Source organism: Tetrao urogallus, assembly GCF_951394365.1.
Source record: "Tetrao urogallus genome assembly, chromosome: 2".
In the NCBI taxonomy this organism is placed as follows: Eukaryota; Metazoa; Chordata; class Aves; order Galliformes; family Phasianidae; genus Tetrao; species Tetrao urogallus.
In genome coordinates this window covers 75307078-75324754 of record NC_136814.1, presented here as the reverse complement: position 1 = coordinate 75324754, position 17677 = coordinate 75307078, and the positions used below count along the sequence as shown (strand labels likewise).

The 17677-nt window shown below is 45.1% G+C and overlaps 1 protein-coding gene across 1 annotated transcript; it reads left to right on the top strand.

Annotated features, from left to right (window-relative positions):
• Positions 1-1132: 1132 nt before the first annotated feature.
• Positions 1133-16507, top strand: SLC35A1 (solute carrier family 35 member A1; the record flags this gene model as incomplete). The annotated part of the gene is made up of 8 exons (XM_079550512.1): positions 1133-1148; positions 2853-3030; positions 9563-9722; positions 10071-10223; positions 11063-11129; positions 14353-14529; positions 14919-15053; positions 16377-16507. The coding sequence occupies 8 exons, from the start codon at positions 1133-1135 to the stop codon at positions 16505-16507; spliced, it is 1017 nt and encodes a 338-aa protein (XP_079406638.1).
• Positions 16508-17677: the final 1170 nt, after the last annotated feature.

Sequence of the window (17677 nt, the reverse complement as noted above, 5' to 3'; positions counted from 1 at the left end):
CATTCAGCCTGGCCTTGGATGTCCTGTGTCTTTTGATTGCAGGAGCTGACTTATCTGCTGGGGCCTCCTTGTAGGATGGCATTAAGTGACAGAAATGAATCCTGAAACACACAGAAAAAAAAAGCAATTTTGAATCAAAATGTGCCAGAAAACTTTAACTTAAACCAACATTTAAATGTGTTATGTGGTTCTGGGATTTTCTTGACATTTTAATACAATGATTACTTGCTGAAATGCTGTCCTTAAGAGCCACACTTTGATTTTAGACAGATAGGAGACACAGAGCCAATCCTGCAGCTCCTACAGAGGCACAACACTCTTGGTGTTAGCTAAAACTGATGCCACGAGAGTCATCCAGATGTCACAGCTCTGCCTGTAGAGCATCATAGTAGAGGTAAAACCAGCAGGATGGGATCTCCCCACGTCCCTGGGCTGTTGATGAATGGCCTTCTGTGGCATAGGCCTCATGAGTGTAGGCACACGCAAGGAGCTGGAGCTCTGTGGGATGCTCTGAGGTCTTTGGTGATTCATGTGGGCTGACATCAGGTGTGAGGTGTGCAGGTGGGCACACAGGACACAAAAGCAACTTGGGGCATCGTTTTTTAAAAAGCTCTGCTTTCCTGTGTTTAAAAAGAAACTAAAACCCAACAGGAAAAGGTTTTTAGCTGTACTTCATTGCCTCATGTCGTACTTTGTGTCACTGGATGCCCGCCTGTTTCCATTTGTTGTCATTCGCTTTGAACATTTTATCTTCAAGTCCTTGCTTTGAACCGACTAAGCGGTATTTACACACATTCACTGATATAAAATTGATGATCCAAACCCCTTTCTATTTCCTTGTACATCTGTACAATGTCAAAGCAGTAGGCAGCAGCGCACAACAGCGGGGAGCAAAAGCCACGCACCGCACGCAGCTCCTGTTCCCCCCGCGGCGCTGACTCTTCCACCCTCCTGCTGCTACCGGGCGCCGCCGTCCCCGCCAGCGGACGTTCTGCCCGAGCGGAACCTCCGCCTCTATGGTAGAACGGAGAGGCGGGGCGCTCTAGGCGGCCGCGCGGCTCTCTATGGTGAATGGGAGGAGGGGCGGGGTGCGGCGGGCAGCTGCTGCCCGGCGGCTCTTCCTGCCGGCACCATGTCGCCTCCGAAGGGTGAGCGCGCTGCGGGGTACCGCGGTTCGGAGGGGGGGAAGGAGGAGGGGGCCGTCCCGGCCCTCGCGAGACGAAGCGCGACCCGCGAGGAGGGGCGCGGGAGGGCCGGGCGCGCTCAGGGTGAGCGGCGCGGCTCCGCTCGGCGCTTTCCCCGCGGCCGGCAGGGAGGCAGCGGCCTCGCCAGAGCCTCGGGGTTCGGCTGGGGGCGGCCCGGCCCGGCCCGGCCGTGGGGGAGCGCTGTGCCGGAGCACCCTGCTGGGGAGACGCGGGGCTGCCCGGCGCCGTCAGCTCACGGCGTCTCGCTGCGCTTGGTTTCAGCGAGGGTTCGCAAACTGTTATTTTTTTAGAGCGGCGGTTATAAGGAAACGCTGCATATAACGTTGGTTCGGTGCTGCGTGGGCTTAGATTCTAGAGACGTAAAAAGCTTGAAATGCAAAGGGTCCGGCCGTCGGCGTCGGCGCCGTTTCGGAGGAGCGCTGCGAGGGGCACACGTGTGTGTCAGCTGTGCTGCTGGGGCCGGGCGGGTGACTCGTGGGGTCAGCCCTCAGCCCATCTCCAGGCGCTGCTGGGCCCTCTAATCGCTGTGCCCTTCAGACGTGGTTACTGACGTGGAGGAGATCGTATCTGTAAGGAAGCAGCTGATTTTAGCTGTTGTGGGAGCGGGAGGCATTAACTGTACCTCGCGAAAGTGTTATGCAAAAGGAGGAATGAATCAGAGCTTTGGCTGTGGTGGGTTCAGCAGTTCATCCCCATCTCTACGTGAACAAAGCCATTACAGAGCTGCCCCCAGCCTATTCCATCAGCAAGGGAATGTAAACTTACACCAATTAAGCCACATTTCTGTAGGATATCCAGAATGTGATGGATGATGCCCCAACAGTTGCTGCAGAAAAGCCGTCGCCCCCACGATGCCATACAGAGCAGGGAATAATGTGCTCATTTGCAAAATTCTTCTGTAGTCACGCTACGTTTGCAAGATTTCTTGAGTTGGAGGTGGTGCTTTCACACAGAGAAACCCCACTTGGAGTTGGCACTGTTTTCTCTGCCATTCTCTGACACTGTAAAAAGTGGCGTCATCTGGCCACAGGTAATAAGTAGTCCTTGCATGGCTGAATTTAGCTGAACGGACAGAACATCTTGTTTTCTATGGCGAGTGATTTTCCAAGAAGGCCTTTTGTATGAAGTCCTATGTTCTGAGGAAACACCTCCTCCTAACCTTGGTGGAAAGTAAGACAGGAGAATGCTGCCGTCAGGTTTTTGAGATGCGTTTCCTGCTTTGCTGATGATGCTGAGCACTTCCCTCTCTTTGTTTTTAACAATCTGCTGCTCTGTTGGTGCCTGACCCCCAAACAGGACACAGAGAGGATGGGCTGCTGTTTGGCATGAGTGTAACTGAAGAGTGAGAGAGCACAGGAAGACTTAGTGGATAAACGGTTGGACTGGATGATCTTTTAGGTCTTTTCCAACCTTGGTGATTCTATGATTATTAGGGTAGGAGGATATCTTTTTGTCAGACACGTGAGAGTCTGAGAAGAGACTTTAAAATTGATCTTAGACTTTGTACACAAAGCACTTCACAACATGATATTACTGTGCGCTGCTGCAGTAGACTTTAGTACAGTCCTACAGCTGTAGGATGCCCTATTTCCATTCTTAAATTAAAGTGAGGGGCATGCTGAGGTGTTTGTCTTTGTTTCCTTTCAGAAAATGTCAGCCTGCTGTACAAGCTGTACTGCCTCACAGTGATGACCCTGGTCGCTGCCACATACACCGTGGCACTGCGCTACACCAGGACGGTGGGGGCAGAGCTCTACTTTTCAACTACAGCTGTGTGCATCACTGAAGTCATCAAGCTGTTCCTCAGCGTGGGTATCTTGGCTAGGTGAGTGTGGGGATGCCAATGGGCGTGTGGAAAAACCAACCACTTCTACTCACCTCACCTCTCAGTTACTGAGGTGCAGCTGTGTCAGAGTGCATTATGGGGGGGTCACACTGCAAAGTCCTCTTAGTGTGGGGCAGGGCTCGAGTCCTCCTCAGCTGCAAGTACTTTGTAAACAGCTTGATGTTCAGGTGTGTCCTGTCTGCCTGTTTTCTGTATTTGTGTGCTTTGGAGTAGGTTCAAAATGTCAGCATGGGTTATCTGCAACCAGTCTGGTAGAATTTTGGTGTAGTGTGGCTGAGCCATGGAATACTGAATTATGTAAAATTGTCGTGTTCCTACTCATAAATTTTCCCAAGCTGTGTTACAGAAGGACGTCTTGTCTCTCTGTTAATGTAGGGAGTCAAAGCTAAAAGATTACAGTGACCAGTGGGCCTTCTGTAATACCACCTGTTCATCTCTTTTGTGCCTGTAAAATGAGTTCTGCAATATCATTACACAGTAAATGGAAAAAGTAATTATTTTATGAATGCTTTCGCTAGTATTTTCACTGTATTCTGTCATCCTGTGTTGAAAGCCATCATGACTAATCTTTCCCTCTTCATGTTTGCCATTTTTGTTTTCATGTCTGTATTGTTTTTTCTTCACTTGTATTTTCTAAGCCAGTGAGCCTTAGTTTGGTTTATGTGTGATCATGCTACTACCCTTTCTGACAGCTTTTCTGGTATTACTACATTCCTTGAACCAAGATCCAGAGCTGTGTGCAGCACTCAAGGTGTGAACGTGCTGTTGCACGATGCAGGGCAGTAGAGGTACTCCCTGGCTTGGTGTCAGTTCCTTTCTGAAGAACCCTTGGAACACAGCTGAGCTGTGGGCTGACATGCATGTTGCATTGCCTCCTACGGTACTGACCTAAAACCAGGCCAGGACCAAATGACTGCACGCACACACCAATATGATGAACAGCAAAATGGCGTTTATTACACGTGAACTCTAGCTTATATAACCTGCGTGCTTCGTCTGCGCCCCTAAGGGCACGTGCCACACATCAATCATAGAGCAGGGAGAGGGCCTATCGCGTCACATCCCGTGGGGGGGTCTCGCAGTTGCTGACAACACCTGCAGGAGAGCTGCTCGCATCTTTTTTCTAAGTGCCAGTAGCAACTTTCAAGATGGTTGCTCTGTTTTGAGGATGTCATCTCTTAGGATTATTTCTCAGTTTTTTGGTAACTGAGTTTTATTTGCCATTTAAAATGGGATTAATGTTACCAACCAAGCTTTTTGAAAGTTAAGATATCTATTTTGATCTGGTCAGCTATTTACTTATTTTCTCCATGGTTAAGAGAGGGAGATAATGAACAGCACCACCACCACCAGTGTGCACCAGGCCTTGCTCACCTCTTCCTGGTGGGACATCTTACTTGCTGGCTGGTCTAGATACCATCCTTTGCTGTCCATATAACCAAACTGGTTCTCACGTAGCAGAAGAACTGGTGAATTCTGCTTGGTGCAGTGAGAAACCCTTCAGCAGCTACTGAAAGTTCTGTTTTGGATACCATGTATAATGTCATATAGTCAGCAATATCCCGGTCATGTCCCCTGTTAGCCCACTTATGAATATGGTGAACAGTTCCAGCACGGCTTCCTGCAGTGCCTGCCTGATGGCCTCCTCCAGGTTTAGAGTTCTAACCAATTTGTCTCCCTCAAGGCAAGGTGCCTTTGTAGTTTAATAGCCACTTAAATCACCGTGTTCAGTTTGGTTGGATCCATCCCACTCCCTTTTCTTTTTGAAACATCCAGCCTGACAACCTCAGTACACAGGATACTGCAGTGTGACTCTTGCTTTGTTCCGGCTGCAGTTTGTTTTCTTACACGTTCTTATGCTACACTTCTGCTGTGTTTGCTTTCTTGGGTTTCTCCTGCAAAGCATATTGAATGAATGAAGTCATAGGATTGTCTTTCAGAAGGGAGGGTTGTGATGGTTTAAGCTGTGTAATTATTTACTCAACTGTACAGTTATGGGAAAAGACTCCTCATATTTATTTCAAGTCCAGCTGGCCATTTGGTAATTATGTTGTCCATGTTCTTGGGTGGTACATAATTTCTTAGTAATGGATCAGGAAGAGCTCGTTTGCAAACAACAGTTTTAACATTATTATTTTTTTTTTTTAACAACTGAGTATTCTTAATGCAGAACTAATTTCTGTTAGTATCTGTTAACTGTTCAGGCCTCTGTAGAAAACAGAATACATTTTTAAAGTCAAATGTAGATAGATGTCTAGAATACTGAGATCAAGCTGGATCATTTTCTATTTTGCTTATTTTGCAACATACATCTTTGGGCACATTGTTTTGCATTATAAGCTATACGTAGAAAAGGCTTTTTAAAAATTCTTTTTTGCTGTTACTGTTGTGGTTAAATCTCTTTTCACATGGCCTTTTTGTAATTTGAGTCAGAGATTCTCAGTTAAGACATGCTCCAGAAAGCAAACCCACCCCAAAGATGAGCTGTAATATAGTACTACTTCTTCTCAACAGCTGCAGTGGAAAAAAAAGAACTGCTTACTGGGCATCTGTTGTTCTTCATTGATGAATTTCCGTGCCAGAAGTCTAAGTGGACATAAGTAGCTCTTGCTGCTGTGGTTTGTCTTGGAACAGATGCTCAGCTAACTTACTGAATATAGGTGGGGACAGAGGCAGGTGTTGTTTAAATGTTATTTTCTTGTTCAACCACCTATCTTAGTAATGACTTCTATCAATTGATACCATATGATATTTTCTAACTTCTTAGTCTTACAGAGTGGAACTATATATATGTGGGTGTGCTAATTATGGAATCATAGAATGGTTTGTGTTGGAAGGGACCTGTAAGATCATGTAGTTCCAACCCTCGCTTCAGACAGGCACAATTCCCATTAGACCAGGTTGCTCACAGCCCCATCCAGCCCGGCCTTGGAGGCTTGCAGGGAGGGAACATCCACAACCTCACCGTGCAGCCTGTTCCAGTGTCTGACTGCTCTCACAGTGAAGAATTTGCTCCTAATACCTAGTCTAAATCTACCCTCTTCCAGTTAAAGCCGTTTCCCCTTGTCCTGTTGCTACATGCCCTTGTGAAAAGTCCCTCCCCAGCTTTCCTGTAGGCCCCCTTCAAGTACTAGAAGGCCATTATAAGGTCTCCTCAGAGCCTTCTGTTCTCCAGGCTGAAGAGCCCCAACTCTGTCAGCCTGTCCTCACAGGGGAGGTGCTCCAGCCCTCTAGTCACTTTCCTGGCCATTCCCTGGACCTGCTACAACAGCAAATGTCCTTGTTTTGGGGACCCCAGAACTGGATGCAGTACTCCACGTGGGGTATCATGAGAGTAGAGTAGTGGTGCAGAATCACCTCCCTTGACATGCTTCACACTTGATGCAACACAGGACGGAGTTGGTCTTCTGGGCTGCGAGCACATATTGCTGGCTCATGTTGAATCTTTCATCAACCACGAGCCCCAGATCTTTCTCCTCAGAGCTGCTCTCGACCTCAGGGCTTCTCTGTCCAACCTGTATCTGTGCTTGGCATTGCTGCGACCCAGCTGCAGGACCTTACACTTGGTCTTGTTGAACTTCATGAAGTTGGCATGGGCCCACCTCTCTGTTCAGGTCCCTCTGGATGGCATCCCTTCTCTCTGGTGTGTCAACTGCAGCACTCAGCTTGGTGCTGTCTGCAAACTTGCTGAAGATGCACTCAATCACATTGTCCCTGTCACCTACAAAGATGTTAAATAACACCGGTGCCAACACTGATCCCTGTGGACTGCCACTCATTGCTGGTCTCCACTTGGACGTTGAGCTGCTGACTGCAACTCTGAGTGCGACCGTCCAGCCAATTCCTTATCCAGTGAGTGGTTCATCCATCGAGTCCATTTTTCTCTAATTTGGCAATCAGGATGTCATGTGGGACGGTGTCAAATGCTTTGCACAAGTCCAGGTATGAAATTGCACCAAGGGCATGACTTATTGGTTACTACCAATCACCTCATCTTTTTTTCCCATGTGCCTTAGGAGGGCCTTCACGAGGATCTGCTCCATGATCTTACCAGGCACAGAGTTAAGACTGACTGGTCTGTAGTTCCCTGGATCTTCTTTTTTTTCCCCTTCTAGAAAATAGGGGTTATGTTTCTCCTTTTCCAATCAGTAGGACCTTTACCAGGCTGCCACAGCCTTTCAAACACAGTGCTTTAGAACTAGATATCTGGAACAGCAGCACTTCAGTCTGGCTGTACTTGGCTTTGAGTTTTCGTATCTCCTAATGCCAGGCAATATCGTACATTCACTGGAGAATAAATAAACCAACAAGTCTGCCTATAATGTTGGTGACTCATAATGTTTCATGCAGTTCCTTATCTAGTGCAGTTAACCATGGTGCACTGGCATGTTCTCTTCCCATCTTGATACTGCAGACTTGAAGTACTGCTTGTCTGTAAATCTTTCAGTGGTTGTCCCTGTGGCCAGGCATGTCTTGCAAAAGATAGCTTTGTGCCATGCTCAGTGTCAGCAAGTCTGTTCCAAGCAAAGTTTCCCACTCAGTTAGGAAGGAGCTTTGCAAGAGACCTCACTTGTACAGTGAGGGAGTGTACAAAGTTGTGCTCACCTCTCTTCAGAAATTGTACTTCCCTGGTGCTGGTTTTTGCAGCTCCTCTGTTGTGGGAGAATGAGAAAAGAATCCCTTGCAGCTGCCTGTATAAGAAGTGCTCCAGCCTATTCTCACTGAAATAAATCCGTACTTTTTTTTTCCTTTAATGCCAGGAACAGTCAGGTTTGTCAGGAATGGAGAATATGGAGGAATAAGGTGGCTGAGGAAGGAACAAGCATAAGAAAGATAAGAAAGATGTAGAGCTGTTGGAGCAGGTCCAGAGGCACAAAGATGATCAGAGGGCTGGAGCACCTCTCCTATGGAGAAAGGTTGAGGGAGCTGGGCTTGTTTGACTTGGAGAAGAGAAGGCTCTGGTGAGACCTCATTGCAGCCTTCCAGTACTTGAGGGAAGCTTATGAACAGAAGGGAAATCAATGTTTTACATGGGCAGATAGTGACAGAATAAGGGGGAGTGGCTTTAGACTAAAAGAGAGGATATTAAGAGGGCAGTGAGGTGCTGGCACAGCTGTCCAGAGAAGCTGTAGGTGCCCCATTTCTAGAGATGCTCAAGCCCAGTTTGGATGGGGCCGTGGGCAGCCTGAGCTGGTGGGGGGCAGCCCTGCCCATGGCAGGGGGTTGGAACGGGGCAGGCTTTAAGGTGCCTTCCAGTCCCAGCCATTCTGTGATTCCATGATTTCACGAACCTGGAACACAGATTGTACATAGTTGGAGTTTGGAGCAGGTGGATGATGAATGTGTGTGTTTGTAAGGGAGGCAAAAGGAGCGTTAAATTTAAGAGCGGTACAAGGATTCAAGTTGAATGGTCTGTGGTATAGTTGGGGTGGAGCAGAAGTGATTTTTGCATGTTGGTATTTGTCCATGGCAAATGGAAGAAGAATGGCAAACAGGAAGTGTGAGGCTTGGGAGAGCTGAGAACTGGAGGCGGTGAGTTGTGGTGACAAGGAAGAAGGAAAAGTCATGCCCTTGTGCAACTAATAAGGAAGATGTAGTGATGCAGAGGGCAGCCTTCCAACAGGCTGAGGAACAAGCTGCAGAAAGGGGCGGCCACAAAATGTGACCCTTTCTTTCCTGTTGCCTGCAGGGCAGTAGGCAGCTGCACACCTTGCCCTGTCTGGTCAGGTCACATGTGTGAGTGGGTGCAGCTCTTGCCGCTCTCTCAGCTCAGGTGAGGAGAGGAGACCAAGGCTGGCTGAGGAGTGAGAGGTGTTTCACTGCAGAGTACAAGGAAGGGTATAAAGGAAGGGTATAATCTTTTTTTTTTTTTTTTCTTTACAGTGAGGTCCATTTTAAAGTGAATCTGGAAAACTGCAGACATGTGATGTGACACACATATTAATAGAGCTCCCGGAAAGGGGTGTCAGCCTTCTGTCCCACTGCCTGTATACTTAGATACTTGTTCCACTGCTTACAGTGGCTGTTATCCAGGATGTTACATGTTAATGCATTTAACCTGATTCTCAAATGGAGTCTTCACTTTTACTAGTTTTATTCTTGTAGATAACCCTTACGACTGTTTACAAGTGTGGATAGTGATAGGACAAGGGGGAATGGTTTTAAACTGAGACAGTGGAGGCTTAGGTTAGATATTACGAGGAAGTTTTTCACACAGAGGGTGGTGACGCACTGGCACAGGTTGCCCAAGGAGGTTGTGGATGCCCCATCCCTGGAGGCATTCAAGGCCAGGCTGGATGTGGCTCTGACCAGCCTGGTCTGGTGGTTGGTGACCCTGCACATAGCAGGGGGGTTGAAACTCGATGATCGTTGTGGTCCTTTTCTACCCAGGCCATTCTATGATAACCTCACAAGTTTTGCTCAGTCTTCCCAACAGATTTCTTGGTTTGATTTCTGTTTTCAGATACCTGCCTAGGATGGCCCTCAGTTATACTCTTATTTCCTTTTGCAGAGAATCGGGAAGTCTGGCAAGGTTAATAACATCATTAAAAGAAAATGTCTTTGGAAGTCCCAAGGAATTGCTAAAATTAAGTGTTCCATCTTTGGTGTACGCTGTCCAAAACAATATGGCTTTTGTGGCTCTTAGCAACTTGGATGCAGCAGTCTACCAGGTAATGCACATTGTCATAAGCAGCTGCTCTACAAATCCATTTCTCTCTACAGTGTCATGAGGTGTGCGTGTGAGCTGTCTGTCTGCCTGGCACCCGGGGCTGCGATCAGCCTTAAGAAGGCTAAACTAAAAGCTGACTGGTGCTGTGCTGCATTCAGAGCACGCTGCTGTAGTGATAACCCACTCTTTGCTGGAGTCATTTCCAGTTTACATTGTTGTTGTTAGAAACAGTACAAAACCCCATGGATCTGTGGGGAATCAACAAATATAAAATGTCATTTTGTGGTTCCTGTTGTATTGTTCTGCATTGGAGGAGCTCATGAAACCAAATGCGGTATGCTCTCTGTAGGTGACGTACCAGTTGAAGATCCCCTGCACAGCGTTATGCACAGTCCTCATGCTGAACCGTACCCTTAGCAAGATGCAGTGGTTCTCTGTCTTCATGCTGTGTGGCGGCGTTATTCTTGTTCAGTGGAAGCCTGCTCAGGCTACCAAAGTGCAGGTAAGAGCTGACGTTTTGCCACTTTGTGATGAAGAACAAAGTGCCTTTTATGCTTTGTTCGTTACCTTACGTTGTCTTGGAATCGATTTAGGTTGGATGTCAGGGGGAAGTTCTTAATAGGCAGAGTGGTGAGGTGCTGGCACAGGGCTGCCCAGAGAGGTTGTGGATGCCCCGTCCCTGGAGGTGTTCAAGGCCAGGTTGGATGGGGCCCTGGGCAGCCTGGTCTGGTATTAAATGTGCAGGTTGGTGGCCCTGCATGTGGCAGGGGGGTTGGAGACTCGTGATCCTTGAGGTCCCTTCCAACCCTGGCCATTCTGTGATCCTGTTATCAAAGCAGTGTCTGTTACACTCCACCCACCAGTATCCAGTTCCTCTTTCCAGCCACCTCCTCCAGAACTTAAACACTAGTTTGATCATTTGCTGTGGACCAGTGCAAACAAGCTTGTGGTACTGCTCCAGTCTTGTTGGAAAGGCAAGCAATTGCTACAATTAGTGTAAGTTACCATCATCATAATCTGCGTAATGGTAGCGCACCATCAGTGGAATGTCTGAGCGGTGCTGTTTGCAGCACTTAGCACTGGCAGCATTGTAATTGTTGGAGCAGAGAGTGGAATTGATCCCTCATGGAGTTAGGAGTGAAACTCCAGTGCCTTTTGGGTGTGGGTATGGCATTTAACACACCCTGCAGGGCACTGAGCTAATCTCTCAGAGGAAGAAACAAGTGCCTGCTGTCTTGTAGGTCTTAGTTGATCGTCAGCATTAGTGAAATAGCTCTGAATGGATTGTTGTAGATTACTGAAGTGTTCCATCCTTATAAAAATAATGGTTGATTGTTGCAGGTGGAGCAGAATCCATGGCTAGGGTTTGGAGCCATAAGTATTGCTGTACTATGTTCGGGATTTGCAGGTAAAGTATTATTTCTGTATGCAGTTCTCATAGATGTGACTGAATAATTCATGATATTTAAACCAGAATGTTCTCTGTTATGTACATTCTACATCAGTAGGACACTTGGGAATGGCATCATTTACATTGTGTACATTCTGTGTTGACAGAAGACAGGAATGGCACAAAGCCACACCAGGGATGGGGGGTCAGAATGGGCAGTAGGAAAAATTTCTTTGCTGTGATGGTGACCAGACACTGGAACAGGCTTCCAGGTGCTTCATGCCCCGTGGCTGTCAGTGTTCCAGAGGCTTTTGGATAATGCCCTTGTTAATGTGCTTTAGCTGTCAGTTATCTCTGAAGTTGCCAACTGTTCTGTTCTACTGTACTCTACTCTGTAAGCTATCTTTGCTGGTTATAAGATAAAAAAGAACCGTATTCCCTCTTTATTCCCTCCTGTAATTACCTTGCAGTCCTTGCATTACTTACAAACCAAGCTTGTTATGTGATTACTCCAGTTGCAGAAACAAATGGCTAGGAGCACATGTTATTGTTTTTATGTGATGCAACTTAGAAGGCTGCTTTGCAAGCAGAAGGGCCTTTCAAATGCTTAGAATATTATGAAGGGGAGCTCTATAATGACTTAGTACAACTAATCAGCATTATAAACTTGGTTTTACAGTGAACAGCTGAAAAATGATGAAAAACTTGCTTTTATTTTTTAAGAAGAGGAACTGAGCTTCTTACTAAATTTGTCTGGAAGCTCAGCCTTCAAATACAGATTGCTGTAGTCGTAGGGACAAATTTGAGATGAAGCATAAGTAAGGCAGAAAGGAAGATGAATAGCAGGAGGGCTGGATGAACTAAATATTTTTGTTATGTTGCTTTATTTTCAAACCACATTTCTGCTCAGAGTAGTGCAATTCTGTTTGAAACTTGCCTTAGAGGTGCATGTTTTCCTGGCTGTAGATTGGGTGCTTCCCTCTCCTTCTGTAAGAAAACATCTTCATTGCCATATAATCACGCAAGAATAGTTTTGTGCTGTGCAGACATGCTTGTCACTCATCAAACCCGTTCTAGCTGGCAAAGGCGAAAAGGAGGAGGGCTTGATTCTTGTTTGGTGTCTTTTCACTGAAATGGAAATTTTGAATTAGAAAGGGTAAATAAGACTTGGTAGAGCTCAAACAACTTTATCTGGGAGATGCAAAGTGTACTGATTTCCACAGATGTTCCCAAGCCAGGAGATGGGCATTCACAGTGAAGCACTCAAGCCTTCTACCACTCTCTAGGTTTCTCTGATGAGGTGGGTGGACAGCTGTGCCTCCCCACATTCAGACCTTTTGAAGGGCTGGCGAGGGCTACTCTTGAGGATTTAGAGACACATATGGCTTTTTTCTCCTGCAAAAGGATTGCAGATGGGTGTTTTCCTCACTGACAGCTGTAGTTTTCAGGCAGCAAGAAAGACAGAGGATTTCATCCATGCAGCTCCTTTTACCCTTGGGGCTTTATTTGTTTAAAACATAAGTGCTGTTCAGATTCCTTTCCTCTTCTTCTTTCCCCCACCCGTAATATGGTTAAGCCACTTTGGCAATAAACCTTCAGTTTCTGGACTTCACATGCTGAATGTTTTATTCCAGCAAAGCCCAAAAAGTTGTGGTTTTGTCCCTCAGAGATGGAGAAAAGTTTCTTCAAACTGTTGATCCTGTGACAGTTTCCAAGCATTCGAGGACCTGACAATGGTAGCAAGAGTGTTTTGGACACATACACAAATACATGTCAGCACCAATGACGTGAAACGTTACTGAAGAAGAATTTCTCCTAGACAGCACTCGTTCTTTCCTATGTCTCAGCTACTGTAGTGATCTGACATTGGCTTTCTTTCTATTTTCTTAGTTTATAAAATGTGACAAAATACGGTTTGTGCTCAGCCAAATTTCTGGTGAACTAATTATATGTGGTTATGCTCTGTAGGCGTTCTCAGCAGACAGAAAACTCAAGGTAGATATTCTGGGTTATTTTAAGTGCTACCATCATTAACAAGACTAGTTTTTTGTTTATCCTGTTGCTTAAACTTGGGAAAAAAATCATGTAGGGTATATAAGTGGTTGCTTTTCTTAAACACCTGAGCTGTATCTGTTCTAGGTTATTTATTAACCATACAGTCTCACTATACTGTATTAAATTCTGAATTGTATTTTCCATGAGTTAAAGAGTAGCAAGACGTTCTTTGAAGCCAACTCAGTCATTTCAGGAGGGAGAGTGTATGTCCGGGGCATCTAACCTATAGGTCTGCTCTTTGTGCTTTGTTGCTTCCATGTATGTTTTCTGTATCATGTGCTGGATCTTGGGCAGCATTAGTGGTCAGCAAACATTTAATTGGTTGGCCTCACAGCTGGAAGTCATCTGAGTCCTGCAAATGGTTGTCCATGGGATGCAAAGGAAGTTTGAGAGATGAGCAGAGCCCTGGTATGGGAGCAGTGGTGGGAGGCTGCTAGCAGTGACCTGTCAGATGGAGGCCTCTTAGTCAGACATGCACCTCCTGAGTGATGGAGAAGCAGATGTGGATTTTCAGCAGTGCAGAGAGTAAGGGAAGGTAGTGGTGATCAGTGTGGCACTGTGACAAAGAGCTTTAGATTAGCATGAACTCAATTTCCTCAAAACCAATGTGTAGCTCCAAGTAGCAGAAAGCATAGATAGGTTTTGGTTTGCTGTTGTAATCTTTGAAGCTGTGGTTTCAGAACATCTGCACTCTAAACTCAGGGTTTCCAAAGGAATTCTCAGAGTCTCTGTGCTGAGGTAGCAGAGTTCCTTTTGTGGGTGGCTTATTTTGTTGCTGATGGTTGCATTTGTTTGTTGTTTGCATGTTTTGGGTTTTGTTTGGGGGTTGGTTTTTTTTTTTGGTATTGCTAACTATCCCAATGGGGGGAAAAATCATCCTATGCCATGCTAGAATCTATAAATACTGTCCTGGGGATATAATACCACCAGGTGCCAAAGTGAAAAATAATGGAGCTCATCAACACTTGATGCAACTGTAAAGAGAAACAGAATCTATTTTTCATGTTTTATACACATTGAAATGGTCCTGCCTGGAAGACATGTTAGCAGGACATGCTGTTGGGACTTGGAAAGGTCTATAAGAGGAGAAGATTCCAGTGGTCTTATCTGGCTCTGAAACACTCAACTGTGAATCACCTGAGGTTGATGCTTCATTGATCTTACTGAATTATTATTTTTTTTTTAGGAGTTTATTTTGAGAAGGTATTGAAGAGTTCAGATACTTCCTTGTGGGTGAGGAATATTCAGATGTACTTATCGGGGATCGTGGTGACTTTGGTTGGTGTGTACGTGTCAGATGGAGCCCAAGTTCTTGAGAAGGGGTTTTTCTATGGCTATACCTGCTTTGTCTGGCTTGTCATCTGTAAGTACCTGGTGGGTATAGGGGTGTTACATTGTTTTGTTGTATTTTAGCTTATGTTATATCTGATTGCATGAACCTACAAGTTCAGTGTGACCAACTGTTTCTTACTATATCTTGAGGGATTTATTTTTAAATAATTTTCAAGAAAATTGTGTTTTCTTGTTCAATTTAAAATAGCACTGAAAGAGCAGTCTAAATTAAGTGAGCAGCAAGCAGAGCATCTTTCGTTGAGTCACATCTGATCTAGATGCCATTAGGTATGCCATTTTACTCCATGTTAACTTACCAGTTAGGGTGATGTAGACTAAGGACGGACCAGAATAAGACAAATCTCTTTAAGGGTGAACTACCACACCTCTAGTAACAGAAACATGTTGTCTGCTTTCCAGTTCTTGCCAGTGTGGGTGGCCTCTACACTTCGGTTGTTGTGAAGTACACAGATAACATAATGAAAGGCTTTTCTGCAGCAGCAGCCATTGTTCTTTCTACTGTGGCCTCAGTCATCCTCTTTGGTCTCCAGATAAGTAAGTGTCTTTTTGCCATTTGGTTTGATTGCATGTGCTCCTTCCTTGTTAGCAGACCTGCATGTAGTTCACACCAAAGCAATCATTCTTAAGTATTTAACTCCTCTGAATTTTCTTGTTTTTAACTTGGTCTTCTCCAGGACTGCTATGTGTTAATACACAATCTGTGTTGTGTTGCAATAAGGTACATGATGATCTTGCATTTGTGGTTTGTTCTTTCTGAGGCATCCTATAACTTCATGGGGAAAGGTTCGTTCCTGTTAAAGCACCTTGCTGCTTTAGCCAGCTTTGTTCATGAATCACTTTCTGATACAGTTTGGTTTGCATATTGATACAGCTATTTATCTAGAAAGCTGCTTATAAGAAGTTATCCTTTCTTGCTGGTTTTATTACAGCCAGTCTCAAATTAGTAATTCCTTACCTATTTCAGCACAGGTTTTACCATATCCTGTTAAGTTACACGTGCTGCTGCACCAGCTTCCACCTTCCCCTCTGCTATGCCCAGTGGTGTGTGAGAGCACATCAAACAGTGCCTGGGGTTGTGCCTTAGGTGGTAAACATCTGTGAGAGGAAACAGCAAATTGCTTCGGGTTGTCCCACAGCCACAAAGGAATTCTGTATCTGATAATGCATCCGGTGGCTCCTGTTTAGTCTTTCACTATGTGTTTTTTTCAGTTTTCCTACAATACTCATAATCTAATGCTGGTATGGTACGGTGGTGGAAAAAACACTGTTCTGATTTGGTATCAATGAGGTAGAATTTAAGGAAGGTTTGCATGCCATTGCATGCACCATTGCTGACTGAAAAAGAGCACCTTAAATCAGGTGATGAAACTAGTTTAAGATCACCTGGACTGAACACCTTTCTGTTGTTTGGGCACAAACCAAACCTGGACTGCTGGTTTTTCTTTCTGTGAAAGCCTCATTAATAGTATTTCTCAAGTGGACCAAGGTTTGAAAACACAGACAAAGTGTTATTGCTGGCTGCATAAACACATCCACTGTGTTTTTAAGTTTATGGTAATGTAAGCCTGTCAGATTGCACCTGGAACTGCAAGAGGTGTTTCACCCTTGCTTTTCTAATCATGTCCCCATTCTTGCTGATGCGACACTAAGTGAAATGTTGTGGGGTACTGTGAACACTTGAGAGTTTTCAGTAACAGTGTGATTTTAAGTCCTGTGAATTAAAAAAAGCGTGTTGTCCAGGTTAGTTCTGTTTAACTTTGAGACTGTCATTCAGACATCATAATTTACAGAGCTCAGTCTTCTGAAAGTTTCTTCTTACACAGAGGTGTTTACTTAAACTGTTCTGTCTCTTTTCAGCTATTACCTTTACCTTGGGTGCTCTCCTGGTCTGCGTTTCTATTTACCTCTATGGATTACCTCGACAGGACACCACAAAAATCCAGCCCTCAGAGACTAAAAGTTCGAAAGAGAGACTTGTTGCTGTGTAATGTCCTTTAAAATGGACGGACAAGACAAAAAAGGACTTTTAAAACTGATTTTTTTAAATTAGCCTTAAGCTAGTTGTGAAATGGTTTAAGGGGGATAGATTAAAAACAGAAGTTCTTTCTATTTCACATGTGGAATTACCAGTGGTTGGTGCTGAGGCTTCCTTCCTGCTGGGAGCTGGATGGGTGTCTTATTGAAGGCGTTCTTCATTCGTGTTGGACAATGAGGAGTTTCATTTACAAGGAAAGCAGAATGAAGGAACTGAACGCTCAACTGTATATAATGTATATAATGGAGGAAAACTGGTTCTTATGCTGTATTTGATGAACTTTCTTTACCCTGGGAGGGGAAAAAAATGCCATAAAGCTTCAAAAAAAAAAAACCTTTTAAAAAGAGCAATTACTGCCAGCATTTTTTCTTAAACCATTTGGCAGCTGTGATTAGTCACAGGAGAGGTTTCTCTTCTAGGTAATATGTATCATATGAACAAAGTACTTCACTCATGTTCTTAGGATGATTTGTAATGCTTTTTTCTTTTATGCATTTGAGTATGAGGTGTCAGACTGGAAGATGATCTGTGCACTTTTTCTCCAAACTCTTTTTGCATAACAAAGTGGTGCTTGAAAACAGTTCCTGCAGTGCATGTTATGCTTTGACTTTAATTTGAGAGCGCCAGCTGTATCATTCCAACCCTCCCTGATGCCTCACTCTGCTCAACCCTTCCTGAAAATGTTAGCAATGTTTAGGGAAAACTTGTTGAAATTGAAAGTGAAGGCAAAAATCTGATCAGATTTATATCTTGTTTAAATTCCTTCAGACCTAAGCTAACTGGCTGAGTTTTACTTCAGTGTGGGGCACATTCAACACAGCAACAACCAAGATACTTAAATTCTGTTCCAATGAGAGAGGTTCCAGTGTTCCTCTCTGCCTTCTGCTGACTGTTCTGTGCATTTGGGACAGAGCACATCACCAAAGTACCACTCAGGTATGTCAGCCCCTGTGGTGGCATTTCAGAGGCTGGAGCAGCCAGCTGCACTGATTTTGGTGTGATGTTCCAGCTCCCTGCAGCCACACTGTGCTCTGGCATTGCCAAGCAGTTTTTACCCCCTCTGATTGTGAAGAGAGAGCACTGATTTCCTCTCCACCAGCTGCACAGCAAACCCATCTCCACC